The sequence below is a fragment of the Perca fluviatilis genome, chromosome 15, assembly GCF_010015445.1.
Source record: "Perca fluviatilis chromosome 15, GENO_Pfluv_1.0, whole genome shotgun sequence".
Classification (NCBI taxonomy): Eukaryota; Metazoa; Chordata; class Actinopteri; order Perciformes; family Percidae; genus Perca; species Perca fluviatilis.
In genome coordinates, this window is record NC_053126.1 from 4973739 (window position 1) to 4996092 (window position 22354).

The 22354-nt window shown below is 42.1% G+C and overlaps 1 protein-coding gene across 1 annotated transcript; it reads left to right on the top strand.

The window, feature by feature from the left end:
- The first annotated feature begins 1962 nt into the window (after positions 1-1962).
- LOC120575156 (ankyrin repeat and fibronectin type-III domain-containing protein 1-like) lies at positions 1963-20783 on the top strand. The gene is given in 20 exon segments (XM_039825805.1): positions 1963-2167; positions 6334-6742; positions 7099-7182; positions 7185-7393; positions 7471-7658; positions 8580-8693; positions 9049-9146; positions 10291-10381; positions 11063-11170; positions 11677-11776; positions 13214-13343; positions 13488-13607; positions 13828-13934; positions 14810-14924; positions 15254-15420; positions 15827-16004; positions 17069-17231; positions 17856-18022; positions 18135-18327; positions 18545-20783. Coding segments are annotated over 19 exon segments (3222 nt in total). The 5' UTR covers positions 1963-2167; positions 6334-6583; the 3' UTR covers positions 19276-20783.
- Positions 20784-22354: the final 1571 nt, after the last annotated feature.

Genomic DNA, 22354 nt, shown 5'->3' on the forward strand with positions numbered 1-22354 from the left:
TTCTCAGTGTGCAGACTGTGTTGCCTTTCTGACAAATTGGAGGCAGTGTTATAGGACTGTGTGTGCAGGAAGTGGTCAAAGCCGTGTTCGGCTGACTGAAAAGAGTAGCAGACCTTCGAGAAGCAGGTGGAAAATATTTGTTTCCAGAGTCTCCATTTGTGCTTGGACAGGAGCTAAATCCATCAGTCTCCCGAGTTTTTTTTCCCGTTAGAGAGAGAGAGAGAGAGAGAGAGAGAGAGAGAGAGAGAGAGAGAGAGAGACACTGACACTGATAGAGAGCCCCTCTCATTGCTCAGGTGGGAGCCAGACATATCTGTCAACTTTATTTGACAACTATTTCTAGACAATTCTACAGGGGCCACTAAAGCACTGAGACAAATGGATTCAGCTTTCGGCCCAAGCATAAGTGGAGTCTTAACATACAAGCATTTTTCACGTCATTGCTGGGGCTCTGCTTTTCTCTTATTTGGCTTGATATAGCTTGAACCACTTCCTGTGTTTAACACCTCCACACACACACACACACACACACACACACACACACACACACACACACAAAGATCAGTCCACAGGTATAGCGTTAAACAATCACACAGTGATGCATTTTAAAAACACTCTGTACTGATTTCATTCCACCACCCATACAGCAGCCATCACTGGGGGGCGTTGAACTACCTTAAATATAGCTCTAGAGACCTCTTTTTCCAGTCACCAGCCCACACTTTGTCACGCCATAACTCTTCTCACGTTAATGTAACATACTGTTTCCAGTGACGACGACATTTACAGATAATTGCAGTATGACAACTACATTTACTCAAGTACTACTTTAGTAAAATGTTGAGGTACTACTAGGTATTTCCATTTTAAGCAACTTTATACTTCTGCTCCACTGCATTATAGAGGTGTTGTATTATTTGACATCTTTAGTTACTGGTTACTTTGAAGATTGAGATTAATAATACAAAATATAAATCAACTAATACATTATGATATATTACTATGGGTTAAGATACCCAGCAATATATAAAGAAGTTAAAATTAGCTCCAGTAATACAGGATGAAATATAATTCTGAAATGGACCATCCTGCATAATGAGTGCTTTTACTTTTGGTGCTTTAACCCTTGTGTTGTCATCGGGGCAAATTTGACCCCTTTTCAAAGTGTCTATATCAAAAATATGGGTTTCTTTCAACCAAATTGCCCAAAAATAACATGGATAGTTCCGTACACGAAACGGGCTGTAATTATGCATCAACATACGTTCCTCTGATCTTAATAGTAGTAGCTAAAATAATTCATAATTTCTTGGTCTTTTAACAAAAAATTTAGCCATAATTTAACAAGAATTAGTTTTATTGACCATGACTACCAAAAAAAAAAGAGTTTAAAACTAGCGGTGATAAGTTGGAATGAAGGTGGCTAGATGTAACACAGAATTAGGTGATAATTTACAATACTTTATACTTTATGCTTAATAAAACAGGCAAAACAGACCGGGTCAATTTTACCATGTACATATACATGGTAAAATGTACATTTATATTTACATTTACAAGGTTTAAGTATATTTTGATGCCAATACTTTTGAATGCATGTCTTTACTTGTAACGGAGTAGATGATGATCTAGTAAATGATCAGAATACTTCCTACACCACTGGCTGTACAAGCTACTTGGTAATCACCGCTCAGAAGCAACAAATAGTCAATACAACACATATACTCCTCAGTCTCTTACTAGAAAGACATATACTATCATGCAATTTAAACCATATTGTTATTACCTTAATAGTCTGCATGCATACAGCAGCCTATCAGGTCACTGTTTATATTAGGCAGCACTTCTTTGCTATTTAAAAGAAAAAAGGTTTGGTTCTGAGAAATTAAATGAGAGTAGGAAGAGGGCGGAACAAGGACGACATGACGTGCGTGTGTGTGTGTGTGTGTGTGTGTGTGTGTGTGTGCGGCAGGCTCTCACTCGGATGTAACGTTCAGGTGCGGTTCACCCTCAGAGGTGAAAACTCCTGAAGTCGGAACGATGGATTATATCAGACAAACGGATAACGTCATTTATTAAAAAAAACTTTTTAAAAAACAAACATGTTGAAGCACCGGTGCAGCTTTGGAGACATTGAGGCCGATTAAAGTGAAAGTAACGACTCACGGTAAGAAAAGAAAAACTCTTAACGAAAGGTACTTAATGTTCATAACGGGCGTAGCTTTTTTTTTAACCTGTTGTCCGAAAGCATGAACCACGTCTACAGTCGGTGCCACAGTCTAGGCAACTGTAAGTATTACTGACGTTTTGTTACTTTATGGTATTTTTCCCACGTGGTATAGATCAGGCTGCGTTTTCGCCACATAACTTTTTCCTCTGAAGTCATTATTACTTTTTTATCTTTTTGTAGGGTTACTGTAGGATTACATAATAAAACATACAAACAGCACATGTAGCTTATATTTTTTTGGGGTGTTTTATAATTTGTAGAAATTCTAATTAAAAGTATAACAACTTTTTATGACATTATTTATACATGGCATGCTAAAACATTTTTATGTTAACTGAATTTTGCCTGTTGCAATGTGTGTCCCTAAATGATCTACAAGACACATGACTGCAGTGTACAAAATCCATTTCTGGAAACAAAGTAAGATATGATGACCCTTTATGGTGATGTTCTCTATGGTTTATTTTGCATAAAATAATGCACTGCCTTACTTCCTGTGGGATCCGAAATATTAGTCATCAGATGTTTCCATGAGCATCTCAACTTGTGAGCCACAGCATTCAGCAGACTGACAAAAACAGAAAGCCTATTTGCAAATATGCAGCAGCATAGTTCATAGCTCTTAAGCGTGTGGGCCACAGTGCTGAGATAAAAACCAGCATCACCACAAGCTGAGAGACTTACATGCAACAAAACCACAATGGATCTATTGTGTATGACTTTTCATGGGTCAGCAGGGGTTGGTTTTAAGAACCTGACATGACCCTCTTTACAAAACTGAGATTCTCTCAGCTGCAATGCTGGCACAGTTTGCAAACAGGCTTTTCTTCTCCTCCCAGGTGTTTTGCCCTGTCTTATCTTTGTGCTGCCTCAAAAACAAAAAGGTAAACACTGAAGCTTATCTCTCCTCTCAACAGTTCCATAAGCACTTTCCACAACTGATGTAAGACATATTAAACAAACAGGGCAAAACTTTACCAACAACAATGGTTGGTATTACCCCTATACAACAGCTAGACTCTCAGTACAGTGGGGGCTGAGCTTCATAACGGGGCCCTCTGCTACCTAAGTCATTTTAAAATTAAAAACCACTGTCAAACTGTACTCCCTGGATAAATATTGTCAAATCTTTGGAAAAAATAAAAAAGCTATTTGAGAAAGAAGCAGACACAAGGGGTTGCATTATGCATTTGAAGGTTATATACTGTCAAACTGACTCAAGAACAAAATAATGACGTGAAAAAATGAAGATAGCGTGGCTCATTTGTTTTCAGCTAATAATTTGCATGTGTCACTTGGCAAGGGCCCCTGATCTCGTCAAGTGACGCAAGATTGGTGGCGTTTGAGGGGCCCCTAATTGGCATGGGGCCCTGGGGCAGCCGCACCCAAGCACCCACGCTATCTCCGCTACTGACAACACGGCCACAAACCCATATACAGTGCCTTGCGAAAGTATTCGGCCCCCTTGAACTTTTCGACCTTTTGCCACATTTCAGGCCTCAAACATAAAGATATAAAACTGTAATTTTTTGTGAAGAATCAACAACAAGTGGGACACAATCATGAAGTGGAACGAAATTTATTGGATATTTCAAACCTTTTAAACAAATAAAAAACTGAAATAGTGGGCGTGCAAAATTATTCAGCCCCCTTAAGTTAATACTTTGTAGCGCCACCTTTTGCTGCGATTACAGCTGTAAGTCGCTTGGGGTATGTCTCTATCAGTTTTGCACATCGAGAGACTGACATTTTTGCCCATTCCTCCTTGCAAAACAGCTCGAGCTCAGTGAGGTTGGATGGAGAGCATTTGTGAACAGCAGTTTTCAGTTCTTTCCACAGATTCTCGATTGGATTCAGGTCTGGACTTTGACTTGGCCATTCTAACACCTGGATATGTTTATTTGTGAACCATTCCATTGTAGATTTTGCTTTATGTTTTGGATCATTGTCTTGTTGGAAGACAAATCTCCGTCCCCAGTCTCAGGTCTTTTGCAGACTCCATCAGGTTTTCTTCCAGAATGGTCCTGTATTTGGCTCCATCCATCTTCCCATCAATTTTAACCATCTTCCCTGTCCCTGCTGAAGAAAAGCAGCCCCAAACCATGATGCTGCCACCACCATGTTTGACAGTGGGGATGGTGTGTTCAGGGTGATGAGCTGTGTTGCTCTTTACGCCAAACATAACATTTTGCATTGTTGCCAAAAAGTTCGATTTTGGTTTCATCTGACCACAGCACCTTCTTCCACATGTTTGGTGTGTCTCCCAGGTGGCTTTTGGCAAACTTTAAACGACACTTTTTATGGATATCTTTAAGAAATGGCTTTCTTCTTGCCACTCTTCCATAAAGGCCAGATTTGTGCAGTATACGACTGATTGTTGTCCTATGGACAGAGTCTCCCACCTCAGCTGTAGATCTCTGCAGTTCATCCAGAGTGATCATGGGCCTCTTGGCTGCATCTCTGATCAGTCTTCTCATTGTATGAGCTGAAAGTTTAGAGGGACGGCCGGGTCTTCTAGATTTGTAGTGGTCTGATACTCCTTCCATTTCAATATTATCGCTTGCACAGTGCTCCTTGGGATGTTTAAAGCTTGGGAAATCTTTTTGTATCCAAATCCGGCTTTAAACTTCTCCACAACAGTATCTCGGACCTGCCTGGTGTGTGTTCCTTGTTCTTCATGATGCTCTCTGCTTTACACGGACCTCTGAGACTATCACAGAGCAGGTGCATTTATACGGAGACTTGATTACACACAGCTGGATTCTATTTATCATCATTAGTCATTTAGGTCAACATTGGATCATTCAGAGATCCTCACTGAACTTCTGGAGAGAGTTTGCTGCACTGAAAGTAAAGGGGCTGAATAATTTTGCACGCCCACTTTTTCAGTTTTTTATTTGTTAAAAAAGTTTGAAATAGCCAATGAATTTCGTTCCACTTCATAATTGGGACCCACTTGTTGTTTCTTCACAAAAAATTACAGTTTTATATCTTTATGTTTGAGGCCTGAAATGTGGCAAAAGGTCGAAACGTTCAAGGGGGCCGAATACTTTCGCAAGGCACTGTACGTAGACAGGGCAGGTATTATGAAAGCCAGTGAGTTACACAGTGAGGGAGCAGGTCCAATGTGTCACTGAGACATGTGGAATCATTGTGGCCAGAGTCCTCATATTATATATTCTGTCCTCAGCTAGACCCAACCAGGGGAGTATTCACTTTCACACAAGGACAGTGGGCTACTCAGCACACCAGGACTCGACTTGATAAGAGATTCAACTGGGAATTTGAGGCTTTCTGTTAGATGGAAAAAAAAATGGTGGTGATGAGAGAGAGAGATGACAGAGAGGATAGAGTTTGAGTATCCCCCTTTTCAAAGACGCTCTTCAGATCTGAATGATCGGGGATGACGTAAACCGTAAAACGATGTGAAAGTCACTTAAAACTGTAGGGCTGTGAAAAGAGAGACAAAAGAGGACAGAACGAGAAGAAAGACAGTGACAAATGAAAGAGAGGACTTGCTGACCGAAGAAGGAGGGGGCAGAGAACTACGCCAGACTGTGTTTTGCTCCAAGTGTTGGCAAAAAAGAAAGTGCAAGACAGATTTTTCCGGCTCAAAAGTGCCTGACTGTAATGATGAAAAGGCGATGGAATTGATCATGAACCATCATTTGTCTTCAAGCTGACTATAGGAGGAGACTCATATTTATTATAAGGAAAGATTTTTGGCTCTTCTACATGAGATTGCTTTTCTTCAGTTAATCAGATTGATGGGTTGTTTGCTTTGTGCACTGAGAGACTCCATTCAGAGCGAATAAAAACCCATGTCACATAATAGCGAGTAAAATAAGAACAAAAGGGAGAATAGTAAGAGGCACAAAAATAAATGCTACAAGGCATTTTTTTCATCTTTAGTGTAGGCATTGTAACTTGTATCCATTTATCCACCCACACAGCACTACTCAGTTGAGCCTATACTCACCTATCAAGTCGGCAGAAAATTGCCTTTACTGTAGTAGAATCTGTGTGAGCCTGACTAGTACATTCTGTTTTTTTCCCCCCCTCTTTTTATTTCTCTCTTCATTCTCTGCTATACACTCTTCCAGGTCCCTAATGACTTTCGCCTTTTCTCATACTCTCCTTATTCTCCCCGTTGTCATTTTTTCTGTTTCAAATGGCACTTTTCTCATCCCGTCTTCCCTCTCTATGGCTCTTATGTTGCGGGTTCTAATCTTTCACTCCATGAACTAACCAATCCCTCACACCGCTGACTATTTCTTCTGTTGGTCCTCTCCTCTCCTCTCCTCTCCTCTCCCTCTCCTCTCCTCTCCTCTCCTCTCCTCTCCTCTTCCTGTCATGTCTGTATCCATGAGGATCCCACCCCAGCGCCGGCGCTCTCTGGGTCCTGTCTCGCCCAAACGCATCTACAGAAACCTGTCCGTCAGACTGAGGGGTGGAGAGTCATCTGTTGCCACGGAGATCCCACCCAAACGTCTCAGCAAGTCTCCAGAAGTTGTAAGATAGTTTTGGCGTCATATTACTGTAAAGGGGAGGTCTGGCCACTTTGGCCAAAATGCTTTTTTTCTGGCAGGGTTTCTTTTTTAAATCACAAGATCTAATTTTGACATTACATGCTGACTCTGTGTCACTATGAATACATTATCTCAGGCGAGACTGCTGCTCTGATTTATGATTTGATTTATGTATCCCGTATCACTGTCTCGTCCACTGCCAGTTTCTTTGCACAGCAACTCCCTTCCCTCTGCCTCATAAAATAAATCTCCCTTTCAATATGAACTCTCTTCTGTCTCTCTCTCCCTCACCCGCCCACCTCTTATTGGCCCTTCACCCTCTCCCCTGCTCCCCATTAGTACAAGAACCTGTGGGAGGCAGTGGAGAATGAGGACACTTTGGCCGTGCAATCCCTGCTGTCCAGAGACCACACCAAGTGTGGAGGAGGGGAGGAGGAGGAGGAAGAGGAGGAGGAGGAAGAATGTGGGAGAGAGGGGAGAAGAAAGAGAAGGACTGGGAGATAGAGAGGGAGAAAGGGGTGAACAGGGTGAGCGAACAGGGCCTGGTCCCCCTGGACGTGGCTGCCCTTACCCACAATTCCCCTCTGCTCAATGTGTTGGCAAAAGCGGGAGCCAGACATAACCCTGTTTGTAAGTCTTGTGTTTTAAAATAGCACGAGTAACATCAAAATTCAGTTGGAAGTGTAGAATCGTTTAGTGTTTTCTTATCAGCGAGTGGGCGCTTAAGCTGGATGCTCTGGTGGCGCTGGCGGGTAAACGGGTGGAGGAGGGGAAGCAGGAGTTGTTGAGGAAGGCGGGGGCAGGGCCCCAGGCAAAGGCTGATGTCCAGAGACACATCAGCTTGTGGAGCCTCAGGCTGCAACTGTACTGCCGGATGAGACAGAACTTCCATAAAACAGGTCAGTGGTGGTGGGTCAGCTTGTGACATTTCTAGGTCACAGGCCTCTCAACTCACCTCTACGAACCCCCCTCCCCCCCCAACACTGCTGACAAGAGACCGCAGTGATCAGGTATTCAACCCAACCTTTGCCTAGGTTTTACTGATTTCCTATCTGGACTCTTGTAACGCCTAGCTGGCCTCTTAAAAGTCTCTCTCTCTCTCTCTCTAGCCCCTTTTTAACTCATCTAAGATTCAACAGACTGCCTCGTCATTTACCTATCTAAATTCTCCCATGGCCTACATTCTGTCCACCAGCTGCCAGTGGCTGCTTGTATCTAATTTGAAACCTTGGTGCTCTATATGCGAGGGGAACCCAAGCCCGCAATACCTCCAAGGCTTTGGTGCAACCTTTTTTCGCTTTCCTACCAATTTGCTCTTCCTCCTACCTCTCCATTGGTTCGAACTCTCGTGGTTTTGTTTTAGAATTATTTGATGATTTCCACTCTGTACCTACTTAAATTGATCTGTATGAATGGGTCTCCTTAGTTCTCATTTCATTTCTCTTTCAAGCACTACGAGTTTTCTTTCCTGACAGTTTTATGATTACAGCGTTATTGTAATAAGGCACTGGTTCTTATTCTTGGTGCAGGGAAATGAAGCATACTCTTGTTACAAATCTATCTGGATAAGAGTGTCAGCTAAATCCTTCAAATTTAAAATATGAATGTGTATTTGTCTGAGACTTATTATTTAATCTATTCACTCTGGGTCATGGCTTATGTGCAGAAATTCATCATTAACTGGGCTAGATCTTATAGTGATATTATGATAGCTTGCAGATTCCTGTAGGGGAACTCTGTTCACTGGCTCTATTCATTCAGGTCATAGCAACTAAGTAGTGCTCATTTTGAACTTTGTTCTGTCTAAATGTTTCACCCAGAGCTCCCTGGGACCCCCAGTTATGTGTCCATACTGGTGACCAGCACATCCTCTCTGTTTGTGGTGATCCAAGAGCCAGAAGGTGACACCGTGGGGCTCATCACCCACTACAAAGGTAAGTGGTGGATAACAAGACTTTAATATATTACTGAATGTAAGTATGGATAGATGCAAATTAAACAGGAAGAGAGACGTGATGGTTAAATAAAGGAATAATCAAGGTCTTACACAACATTTCATTTAGGCTGACAGGTAAAAGCTTCATATTTATAGAGCTTGTTTGGCTTCTTTATTTTTACTTTTGAGTTTTGACAGCTGCATAAAATGTCATACTTTGCAGCCAAGGGTAGATTACACCCAGATACAGCAAGTTCCCGAAACTGTAAACACTCAAACCTTAGCTTTACCCTATGGGGGCTTTGAGTAAAGCCAGAGAATAATCTGTCACTGAGATTGTTTTGTGTTCACAGTGGAATGGAGCACCTCAGCCTGCTTCAAACGCATCCTTGGCTCAGCCCAAGTTACAGAGACCAAGAACCCATCCCATAGTATCAAGGGACTCACAGCAGTAAGTCATGCAGTACCTTTATACACTCCTACACACACACACACACACACACACACACACACACAAACACATCAGGATGTCCACAGATTCTAACTCCACACATAGATATATGCAGGAAAGAAAATGTCCCATATTGTAAAAAGTGAGATTTCCATGTCTTTTTTTATTATCATAAAGAAAGTAGAAGTGCTATAAAAATACTGTGAAAGTATTGATACGGAGATCTAAACTGACCAATCACAGAAGACTGGGCTTTTCCATGAGGGAGGCTTAACCCTTGTGTTGTCCTTGGGTCAGATTTGACCCGTATTTTATATTATTATTATATAATATTTTTTATTTCAGAAATATGGGTTTCTTTTAAGCAAATTGCCCCAAAATAACATGGATGCATGGACAATCCTGTACAGTCTTACCAGGTAAAATAAATGATTACTTTTATTACATTTTGACTTTTTGGTGTTTTCTTCAATTTGATAGCATTTCAAAAAAGTATTTAAATGGTTTCAAAACAGCATCCTGTCTAAATTTTAACCAGTCTGTGAACCACTCAACATCCTCTGATCTTAACTATTAGTCAAAGTAATTCATAATTTCAGCTTGTTTTAAACTAAAAAATTAGGTAGAATGTCATATACAGTACATTAGGTTTATTGACCATGAATTTATAAAAGCATTTTTGACCCAGAAAGGATAACAAGTTTATAGTGGACAGGAAGACAACACAAGGGGTTAAAGAGGCAGGCGCTAAAACGAAGCGTTTCAGACAGAGGGTGAAGAATACAGGTATATTCAGACAGACAATATAAGATTTTTTTAACATTAAAGCATGTAAACATGTTAAGAATAGAAATCCAAAATACACGTATGAACCTGAAAATGAGCATAATATGGGACTTTTTCAGGGACATGCAATCATGCACACATGCAATACACATTAATTAGCTCCTCACCTACACAGTCTGTATTTATTGCGCCTAAATCATCATCATCATCACGTTCCCATAAGAGAACACTTATCCTGTACCTAACCTAAGATGAATAAATAATGACAGCAGTGTGTGATTTCTTTGTCCCGGAATGAACGATTGATAAGGTTAATGCATGGTGATAATTTGGTGGTCTGGTGCTTCTCCAAATGCAGGGAGTGCATTACTTTGTAAGAGTGAGTGCCTACAATGTGAAAGGATGGGGCCCGCCTCAGTGCTCTACTCCAGTCAGCGCTGCCCCCTCCAGTGAGTATACTGAACTGCAAACTGGGATGAATGTGGACTTACCGCTTTGAAAGAGCTCTATTCTTGTTCTCTCTCTCTGTCCTTGTGTCATGAAATTACTTGGCTGGCATCAAGCTTGATGTAAAAAAAAAAAAAAGTGGAGTCCACTCATGGCTGGTAGATTAATGAATTATTAAAATGTGGAGAATAAAGATGTCACTAGGATTCAATGGGCCTTGTGCTTTGAGTTTGAATTGGGCTTATAATCTCTCTTGCATGCCATCCCCTCTTTCTCGCTGCATTACTTGCTGTCACTTTCCACTCTATACTGTGAAATGAAAATTACCACACTATGTTTTTAAAAAGGCAAAAGAAATATTCAAATAAATCCAAACATAAGTGAATACAACCAAAGTAGTAATATTCACCATGTTGCAGTGTCAGTTAGGTGACACAATTTAACTTGAACATCATATCTAACTTTAAAAAAGGAGACATCAGCAGCTCAGAATGAATCAGCATTGAAACAAGTTGCAGCACACGCACTCTCTTATGCGATCGCTCTTGCCTTCGAATTACCAAGATAGGAAAAAGCAGCTCGGGACTCGCCTGCAAATTAGTGTTTTTGATGTCTTGAATGATTTTCCGTAATTGCATAAAAAAAAAGAGCAATGGTTTTTTCCTCTGTTTCTTCCTGTGCAGGTTGGAGAGAGTGCATCGGTGTGAAGTCACAGTTCCGAAATCACGAGGGCCTCGTGAGGAAACTGCTGGAAGACGCCAGAGAACCACATTACAGAGGATACTGCATAGGTAACACCGGCTCTTTGGTGATGTAACAATTGCTGCAATCGCATATGCAGTTGCTGTGAAGCAAGCATATACAGTATGAATGAAATGTATATGTACTGTATGTAGTGCCACAGCATCACTTGATTTTTTCAATGAAAATAAAACATATTAACCCTTAGATTTGACCCTTTAGAATCCCTTAATTCATACAACAGAAAACAACTGTTGTATTATTATGAATTAAGTGATTCTAAAGTGTCAGAAAACATATTGAACACTGAGGACATTCAAACATTAATTGTTACGATGCTTCCTAAGGACCCGATATGCTCACTTCACAGATTTCTATTCCTATTTTACACCATTTTATATCAGCAGCGTTCACTGTATCAACTCTTTTCATTACAGAGGAAATGGTTCCACCGTCGTCGCCCATTCGAAATATATCTTGTGCGAGTGCAGTGTATGTTCTTTGGCAGATAAAGTGATTCTCATCCCGACTGATCCTCCTCTCTTCCGCTCCACAGAGAGCTCTAAGCCCCAGAGTCCCAGCAAGCGTCTCTCTGTGTCTCGAGGCATCAAACAACTGTTCCAGTCCGCCACCAAGTTTGTTCGTCTCCTACAGAGGTAGCGCTCCATATGTTTTACCTGTCCCACTGTGCCTTGTGGGTATGGGGAGTAGCGGATTAAATGTGATGCGATTACAACAGTGCAGACGAGTCCAAACTCTTTAACCTGTTACGGCTATTAAAAAGAACAGTAGTCACATTCAAGCTGCTGTCAAGATAAGTGAAGCGGTCTTTTGAACGGGATGATGTTTGAAATAACTGAACCTTGGGAAATGACACGTGACTGAAGGCTTCTTGCTCCTAAGTAGGAAAAGGTGTAACTGCATGAATAGGAACCTCAGCAAGGCTTTAAAAAAGTGGTTGAACACTGCATAGATCACTCGAAACGTGGTGGTTTGAAGGAAAATGCTATTTGAATGTAGACACAAACATTATTTGTGTAAAGTTGCAATAAGGTAAAAAAACAGCACGATCAGTGGCCGGGTTGGCTCATTGGTAGAGCAGGCGCACATACAGTATACAGAGAGGTTTATCCGACCTGTCACAATTTCCTGCATGTCTTCCTCCTCTCTCTCCCCTTTCTCACCTAGCTGTCGTATCAAAAATTAAATAAAAAAAATTAATCTTTAAAGGTCCCATGACATGGTGCTCTTTGGATGCTTTTATATAGACCTTAGTGGTCCCCTAATACTGTATCTGAAGTCTCTTTTATATAGGCCTTAGTGGTCCCCTAATACTGTATCTGAAGTCTCTTTTATATAGACCTTAGTGGTCCCCTAATACTGTATCTGAAGTCTCTTTTATATAGACCTTAGTGGTCCCCTAATACTGTATCTAAAAGTCTCTTTTATATAGACCTTAGTGGTCCCCTAATACTGTATCTGAAGTCTCTTTTATATAGACCTTAGTGGTCCCCTAATACTGTATCTGAAGTCTCTTTCCCCAAATTCAGCCTTGGTGCAGAATTACAGCTACTAGTGCCAGTCCCACAATGAGCTTTCCTTAGGATGTGCCATTTCTGTGTCTGTAGCTGTTGAGGAGGAGAGAGGGGGGGCAAGGTGGAGGGTGGGGGTGTGGCCTTGACCAACTGCCACTTTGCTTGTTTGAAAGCCATGATGTCTCTCTCTCTCTCATGGGTGGGCCAAATTCTCTGGGCGGGCAAAGCAGAGAAAGGGGAGGTAACCTTTCTCCTTATGACCTCATAAGGAGAAGATTCCTGATTGGTCCATCTGAGCTTTCATTTTCTCAAAGGCAGAGCAGGATACCCAGGGCTCGGTTTACACCTATCACCATTTCTAGCCACTGGCTGCTGGGGGAACGCATATTAATGTTAAAAAACCTCATAAAGTGAAATTTTTTGCCATGGGACCTTTAAAAAAACAAAAAAAAACAGCACGATCATAACATTAATGTATTTAGAAAAACATGTTTCCTACTGGACTATCATGGTGGTCTGTGAAAACTAATTTAATTTGGTCTGTGTCGATCTTATTAGGGGCGTGTACTTGGCTACTGTGTTCTACCACAAGGAAAACATCCTGGTGACAGCTGAAGATCAAATCCCCCTGGTGGAGATCCATTGCTGCTCCACCTCCATCATCCACGACTTTCTTTGGTTCGCCAAGGTAAACTGTCAGCAGAACACGTGTAAACATGTAATCAGTTAGTGATTTGCTTTATTTATCGTTTCCACATATTATTCTAAATGAAGGCTGTGGAATTTTCTGTGTGATATCCCAGTTAAAAATGTACTTTCTTTCTTCTTGCAGTTGTCTTGTGCATGGCAACAAGTGCCCTGGCTCCAGCAGGCCCTTTCCTCTGCTCACTCATCACCCTCCTCCCTCCTTCAGAACAGGCACAACATTTTAAGAGCTGTTTCCCAGCTGCAGGTAGGACGTTAAGCCGCGCACTCAGCACAATGAGAGGCATCGAAATGGGTTATTGCTTTTTAAATTGCCTCTTTATATCTCTTCTTCCTCCTACTCTTCTCACTGGTGTCTCACTTCCCTAGCTCAGGGGTCATACCTGTACCCTGTGTTTCACTGCATTAATCACTTATATCCTCGTATTTATTCATCCTCATGTTACTCAACCTCCCTCTGCCTTCAGTCCTCTCTGGGAACAATGGAACTGGGCCAGGTGTACTACGAGCCTCTGAAAGACCGGCAGGGCAACGTCATACTAGTGACTCTGAAGGAGTTCCCAAATCCTCCCAGGTGAGAAAGAGTCCTTTGTTGCATTCTGTTTATCCCTGCCAGACATTTTTTCTTCTTCTGTTCCTAACAAAGAGCACACAGCATCAAAATAGGCTTTAACCTTTGTCTTCTTTTTAAAGTACAGACTCTTAACTCGCCACCCAGCTGCTCAGAGTCACGTTCCAAACATTCAATGAAACAAACATTTTCACAATCTACCACATTGTGTGCTAGACTTTATCAATCAGCTAGTCTCGCATTGCCAGACCTTCCTCCGCAGCGCTGCGGAGAAAGGTCTGGCTAGTCCACACGGCATTTCGGGATGGGAGAAAAACGTGCTCTGGGTTATTGGCATTTCTTTAAACCAATCGCAGTCGTCTTGGGCGGCGCTAGGAGCCGGACACAATGACTGTGCCGCTGCAAAATAGCCTCAGGAAGGAACTTGTTTTGGTGGAACATGCTTATCTTTAAAAGTTGTTTTCGTCATGCAACAGAAAACTCAGATTGGACAGATAGTTGTAGCTAGCTGTCTGGATTTACCCTGCAGAGATCTGAGGAGCAGTTAACCATAGTCCTCACAAATCCACCGGAGTTTAGAATGACAACACAAAGAAAGCGGGAGGTGAGGAACATCCGGTCGAAAATAAGGGACATTGTCGCTATAGACTATCAATCATCCAAATCCGACTCTCCCTTAGCCAAAGGGAGATAATAACCTAATCAATCAGCAGGCTGGGCTTGCTCTGCACAAATGCAGAATGATGTTTTCAGGATATCCAGCCTGTCCGTTGATTTATATGTTATACTTGTATGAATTGTTCAGACTGAGTTTTTACATTGGTGGTTCCATGTGGTTGCATTTCATTTTTACTCTTTCTCTTCTGCACTGCTCCAAGCCCTCCTGACCCTCCGCTCCACTGGATGCCCCTGGACCGCCTGGAAAAGAACCGCAGCAGGACTCCTCTGCTGCCGGAGCCCACTTCCATGGACATGCTCTATGAGCAGCTCAAGGTGAACCTGGGTTTGGGTTTGTGTAAAAGAGAGACACATTAGAAAAGGTCTTACATTATGAAGCAGTAGCTGCCTGCAACAGAATGTATTGACCGCATAGAGTGCATAATGGTTGAGTGTATTGACTTTCCTGATTTAATCATTGAGTCATGTTTTTCTCTCTTGTGCAAACTCAAATAACCCCCAAAATGCAATGGAATTAATTTAGCAAGCCCAACACAAATTAAAAGCAAGATGATACACTCCAAATCAACTGCATCTAAACACAGTATCCTACTTACATCTTTTACAATCCCCAAACGCCATACCTGTTTCTCTCTGTTCTCCAGGATATGCTGTCCTTCCACAGGCGCAGCATTCAGGTGGCCCAGCCCGGTCTGTACGTTGGCATCCTGAAACTGTGCAGCTCAGTGGAACAGATCAGAGTCCTGGTGCCCCAAAGGCTGCCCAATCTACTCTGCCACACACGGGTCCGACACAATGCCCACGTTTCCAGGTAACAGTCTGAAAAATGTCCCAGACCCATCACAAACTATGCTGACTGATTCAAAAGACCATAGCAGTCCAAATGCTGTAAAAATTCAAATTTCAAATGTGGTAACTCCTGACATTAGAAAGGATGCTGTTTGGCAGCCAACTTTCAACTCTTGGATGTTGGACTTTCTTCGCCAACAAGGCAGTGGCCCCCTGCTTGCAACTGCATTACCTTACAACAATTATTTAAACATTATGTTAAATCAATCAAAAAGCGTGAGGAATGCTTTGGAAAATGATCTGCCTGAACATAAAGTATTATGCAACGCAGTAGTAAATGGACCACAACGTGCAAAGCTACGGATCCAACTCAGTTATTATGCCTTTTACAGCAACGTTTAGTTAACTGCATCATCACTGTGTGACAGAGAGGAGTGGGCGTGGCTTCAGAGTCATGTCAACACCACAGCCAATGGCAGCGCTCTGAACCTGTTGAGTGGCGAGGACGAGGGAGCGATGGAGAGCAGCAGCCTGGTGGAGTTCGTCAGGTCTCTGAGAGCAGCAGTCACACATCTCCTGACCAAGCTCAACATCCCCCTCTACAGGGTAAAAAACACCCACCATGACATTCTTCTTTCTAAACAACTCGTTGTTATGAATCGTTTAGAACAAGGGGTCTTCAACGTTTTTTTAAGCCAAGGACACCTTAAAATTATAGTGTGTAGTTTCTGTCGCCCCCCCGCTGAGGAATTCTAAGTAATGACAACAAAACTGTCGGCACATCCACTTGATACAAGCCTTCCATGATCACGCACCACCCCCACCCCCCTCCACACAGTTGCTAGTAGCCAAGGAGGACACGGAGGATTAAAAAAAACATGATGGACTCTTCAGAAGAGTTAACTATCTTCACTCGAGCTTCTGCGCGGGAAAGTCGCCGGCAACCACAATCTTCTGAACATAGCCATACTGAGAAATCCAGAGAGAGTTGTGTGCAGCTGATAGTCTTAATTAGCTTTGTAGCAACTCATTTGGTAATGGCTTGAGTGTAACGAACGTTCATTAACATCAAAAAGTTACACACTAAAACTTTAACTGAAATAGAGATGGAGCAGGGACCTCCTACTACATATGTATAAAATTAAATTGCATAATAAACTGGGCCTACAATAACCTGAAGGTCAGCCTAAAGCCTTTATGCATATCTTTTTATTTTACACATAATACTAAGCTATTAAAATAGCCTAATAATTGTTGGCATGATTTTGTAAATCTTGTTGTAATGTTAAACATACATGTGGCACAGTGAATCCTTAGTATTCACTGTATCTGTGGATGGCCATAGTGACTACCTTACCTATAGGCCAGTAAGCAGTGGGGATTCATATTTGCTAATAATATGTTGGATTCATGTTAAGACTCAACAATAATTTGGAGGCCCCCCCCTGCAGTGACTGTGAGGGGCCCCTAGGGGTCCCGGACCCCCCCCGTTGAAGATCCCTGGTTTAAAAAAATTAGAAGACTATTCTGAACTGGTTTTGGTTGGTCTGTATTTATACTATTTTATCATTTCACTGGACTGCTTTCTGGGTAATGCAGGGATAATCAAATTCTGTTCAACAATCACAGATTTTCATAACACGCGGACATATTGTTTGCATCTGTGACAGGCGTATCAATATGGTGTGTACACCCGGGAGCTGCTGCAGTTTGGAGACAAGATGTCCATGGTGCTGCTGCTGCCTCCCAGTGAGGACTTCAGCTCCAGCTACTGGCCTCTGGTGGGGACCAAAGAGTCTGGGCTCACCATGCCCCTGCAGATCTTCGAGCTGGGTAGGTGGAGAACTATAGTTGCACAATTCCAAAGATACTCTCTCACAGTAGTACCACAGTGTTTTTCAAGCAGTACTGAGAGAGGGGGCCAACAACAAGGGGAGTTAAGTTAGAGAATAATCAAACAGGGACCGCTGTGGACCTTGAGGATTTGATAAAATACCTGACAGGGTAACCTAACAGCATTGTGTCTCGGGGTCCGTTTAAGTTAAGAAAAATAGCAGCATCATAAGAACATAGTGACAGAATAATTTAATCTCATTAACATCAATAAATGTGTCTCATCTGCAAAGAAACTAAAAAAATGTTAACCCCCAAAAATAATCCATGAAATGCATTTAAACTTTTGCCAGTGTGAGGCACACTGATGAACAGTATCTGATCTTTTGAAGATGAGACACTTTCATTGTTTTTCCTCATCTAATTAGTCCTTCCATCCTCCTTTTCATCCACACCGTAAGGGTTGGTTTTTCTCTAATTAAATCCATTGTTCCTTTTGACCCTTTCGGAAAATTCCCACGCCAAAGGTTTGATACAGTAAAGAGCGCTGATGCGTTCTGAGGGCTTTTTTTTCTTGGCTTTAATGATGTGATTTTGTCTTGTCCTTCTTAACTCATCAACCAGTTCACTTCTGGACGTATGAACGGGACTTCCTGTCCCAGTACTGCAAGGCCTGGGTGGGGCTGGAGCTGGACACTCACCTGGCACAGCAGGCTCTGCGGGAGGCGCTGGACACCAAGGAGGTGCAGGAAGCACGAGAGCGGCTGACCCACGTCACCGAGCTTTCCCAAGTAAGATCATAAAATCAGACACGAAAGAAGACTCAAGTGTAGCAGCATAAATACGAGAAAACTTTTTTCGGTGTAAGTTTCTTTGTTGCCCTACATTTTCCTGTTTCTTCAGCGTCTGGATGTGGTGTGGAGGGATGCCCGCTGGATCATGGACTGTCTGCAGTGCGTTCGGTCCAAGCAGTGGGTGGGGGCGGTGCCTCTAGGCCTGGTGATGGGAGGAGACCAGCCGCCACGTCCAGAAGGCGAGGAAGAGAGGGAGAGTTTGACTGCCAGACTGACGTGGCCCCATCAGAGAGCCATTGCAGGTACAGCGATGATGTGTAAATAGTCAAGTTAATAGAGATCTACAAGATTAACATAGTTACATTAACATAAGCACATAAAGTATGTTTATTCAGTCACCATGTTCACCATCTTAGTTTAGCTTGTTAGCTGCAATATGAATTACTGTAATTTTCTTCAGATTGAATGCTGCTACAGTTAGAGGATTACGATTTGAACTTCTTCCTGTTTTCCTTCTAGAGCTTTCAGCCAGTGTGACCCCACCAAATGTCATCTCTGCCGAGATTTCCGCTCCATCGGGAGTAACTGACGTCCCCGGAGAGGCCACGCTGTTAATGGAGGGTGTAGTGAAGGGAGGATACTCTGTAAACATTCCCACTCAATCAACTGTAGACTTGACAAGCATTGGCCAGTCAGAATTAGGATGTGAAAGCGCTTTTAACAAATCTGGACTAGAGCCCGGTGCTGTTGCACAGTTTGAAGTGGGCTACACAGTTTTAGACAAACGTGAGCAACAGAACTTTCCTTCCAGCATCAGTGATGTAATCCGGCCAATGGAGATGGCAGAGCTGGCGGACATCTTGCCCACGCTGAGTCTCATCGAGGAGGAGACGCCCAGTGGCCCGTCCTCACCATCGGTTATGGATATGCTGGAGAGCTTCGCACTGAGGATTGGCGAAAGCAAAACCTTCTTCGACTTGGAGAATTCAGACTTGATCAACGGAGACGGGTGTCTGTCAAAGCCCAACCCGGACTGTAACAGCACCGGTAGCGTGACAGAGACTCACTGTAAGAATTCGGGCATGTTGGCCTTCCATGCCAAAGTGAATGCCACAGGCGGCGACATGTCTGTTATGAGCTGGCATTTTCCTCCAGAGGATACAGAGACTCAGCAGGTTCCCGTAAAGGGAGCGCCCTTTACGTTAAGACACCAGGTGGAGTGGGACAGACCTGCTGACACGTCTTCCTGATATCGACTCAAGCACCAGCCTACTTTGTATCACTTTAAAACCAAATCAGTAGGCTGCAGTATAGTTGATTTACAGACAGAAAATCCTAGTTGGACATTTTTTCTTCGTCGATCAGTGTCCAACATTTAATATGAATTGCTGTGGAGTAAAATTACATCGAGATACAACTTCATCTAACACATGATTTATGTGGTTTGCACATTTCTGGGCCTCTAGTTCATATTTTTTAATATTCAGTTCATAAGAGCTTATTGTGTGGAAAAACTAAGCTATAGTCATAGTTTTTATGACTTGAAGCTCCATCACTCACTACAGGACAAAGCAACATTGCTGCTCGGTGGAGCTAGCAAACAAACTCATTAAAAGCATCCAGTTCAGTAAAATGGAAGTGTTTGCTTTGCAGTCTATAAAAGGCTGCCCTACTGTACTGTATGTGTAGAACAATCATGGTGTTTCTCTTTGGTTTACCTGTGTGCACTTTGGCATACCATAACAAAACAGAAGCAAGATGTATAATCCCGTTGCTTATATGTTAACTGCTGTCGGTCCTACCGAGTTCTACCGGTTCCTGCCACTTCTGATATCCAAGTTCTGAAGCCCAGATATCTAACGAGAGAAGAAACGCATTTTGCGTGGGTGCTGCAAGAAAACCAAACTCAAGACGTGAGAAGGACGTAGAGGATAATTTCTTCTTCAGTTTCCTTAGTTACGGTATTTTCACCAATGGTCCTTCACTACAAAAGCCTCTACAAAAGCAGGTTTTCAAGAAGTACTCAAAAGTTTCTTTTATTTGCCTGAATTTGCCTACTACATTACAATTGTCCGGGCCTCAATGTGTTAAGGAAAATGCAAGCCATTCAAATTCCCACATTCATGTCTGCTCTTTTTTTTATTTATTTTTTTGCTTCGGAGATTTGTCCTCACGTTGTTGTATCTGTATCTTGACCTCCTTCTGCATGGCATCCAGTCAACCAGAGATCGAACCACAGCCAAGGAAACACGCAGACTTGTTTTAATGTTTTGGTAGTAACCGAAGAGAGAGTGAGCGAATTGTGATGATTGGATAAAGAGTTTGTGTCTCAAAGGGAATTACAGGGACAATGCAGACAAAACAGACTGGAATAAAGACTGGGGAGAAATATGAAGGCACATGTGACAAGCGTCAGAGTGAGGTGAAGGTTTTCCTGTTTGAGTCTCTGCTTTTGTCTTTACAACGGAGCGGTGAAATAAAGTGATGTATTCGAGGCATACTGAAATGACAAGAAAAGATTACAGTTGAACAGAATTAGCTTTTCCTTACATGGCGCCATATATTGCTAATTGCACCTGGCTGTTTGTTTTTTAATTAGGAGGTATTATCTTTGCTAGGAAAAAGATAAATACTTAGTTATAAGATTTAAATTTCATGAATGGTCATTATGTATTCAACTGTTAAGTCAGTTGAACTGCTGCCCAAACTATTGTTGTAAAAATCCTATTAAATACTGCCTATGTTTGCATTCCCTAAATGTCTTCTATTTTGTGTGTAAAAAGGGGAATAAATCAATGTCCGTAGCTTTTCAGTTCAACATTTGAAGGCCCTGCAGATGTAAAACCATCAAAGGTCAGTTTAATTGCCACATTTATCACATCTCATCTTTATGATGAAGTGAAAATGTGGGGACATCTATTTCAGAGACTATTAGGTTTAAAGAAAATCTAGTTGACAATCTGTGGAGGGTTTTGTCCCCGCTGTGTTAGAAATGAGTAGACTTAGCAGAGTACATGCACCTTGTGATAACATTTCTGTGATAAGGAGGGTACAAAGCGATATATTAAATTTCTAATTAACTTCTTTGCATCATCAAATAATCACTGATTAGGAGTTCAGAGCAGAACAAGCATTAACAAGCAAAATTTCAGTTTTCCCTTTAGGTGCCACTCATGAGTGTGCCTCAATGATTCACAAAAGTTATCTGGCTAGTTGTATTGTGATGAAACAACCTCTATGGCCTCTATGCCAGGGGTCTTTAACATGTTTTAAACAAAGGACCCCTTAACTGAAAGAGAGATGGAGCAGGGGCCCCCTACCACATATATTGTATAAAATGAAATTGCATAATAAACTGGGCCTACTAGAACGTGTAGGGCAGCCTCAACAGGAAAACACAAACAGGAAATTACACCCTAGCTAATAAAATGTTGGATTTATTTTAAAGGTTCCTGGATGAAAATGTCACTTTATGATGTTTTTTTAACATTAATATGAGTTCCCCCAGCCTGCCTATGGTCCCCCAGTGGCTAGAAATGGTGATAGGTGTAAACTGAGCCCTGGGTATCCTGCTCTGCCTTTGAGAAAATGAAAGCTCAGATGGACCAATCAGGAATCTTCTCCTTATGAGGTCATAAGGAGCAAGATTACTTTCTACTTTTTTCCTTTTTCTTTTTTTTTTTTTTTTCTGTTTTTCCAGAGAATTTGGCCCACCCATGAGAGAGAGAGAGAGACATCATGGCTTTCAAACGAGCAAAGTGGCAGTTGGTCAGCAACGCCACACCCCCACCACCCCTTGCCCCCCTCTCTCCTCCTCAATAGCTACAGACACAGAAATGGCACATCCTAAGGAAAGCTCATTGTGGGACTGGCTCTAGTGGCTGTAATTCTGCACCAAGGCTGAATTTGGGGAAAGAGACTTCAGATACAGTATTAGGGGACCACTAAGGCCTATATAAAAGAGACTTCAGATACAGTATTAGGGGACCACTAAGGTCTATATAAAAGAGACTTCAGATACAGTATTAGGGGACCACTAAGGTCTATATAAAAGAGACTTCAGATACAGTATTAGGGGACCACTAAGGCCTATATAAAAGAGACTTCAGATACAGTATCAGGGGACCACTAAGGTCTATATAAAAGAGACTTCAGATACAGTATTATTATTATTATTATTATTATTATTATTATTATTATACTAAGGCCTGTATAAAAGCATCCAAAAAGCAGCATGTCATGGGACCTTTAAGACTTAACAGTAATTTGGAGCCCCCCCTGCATTGACTCTGAGGACCCCCTGTGGTTCAATGCAGTTCGATATTAGAC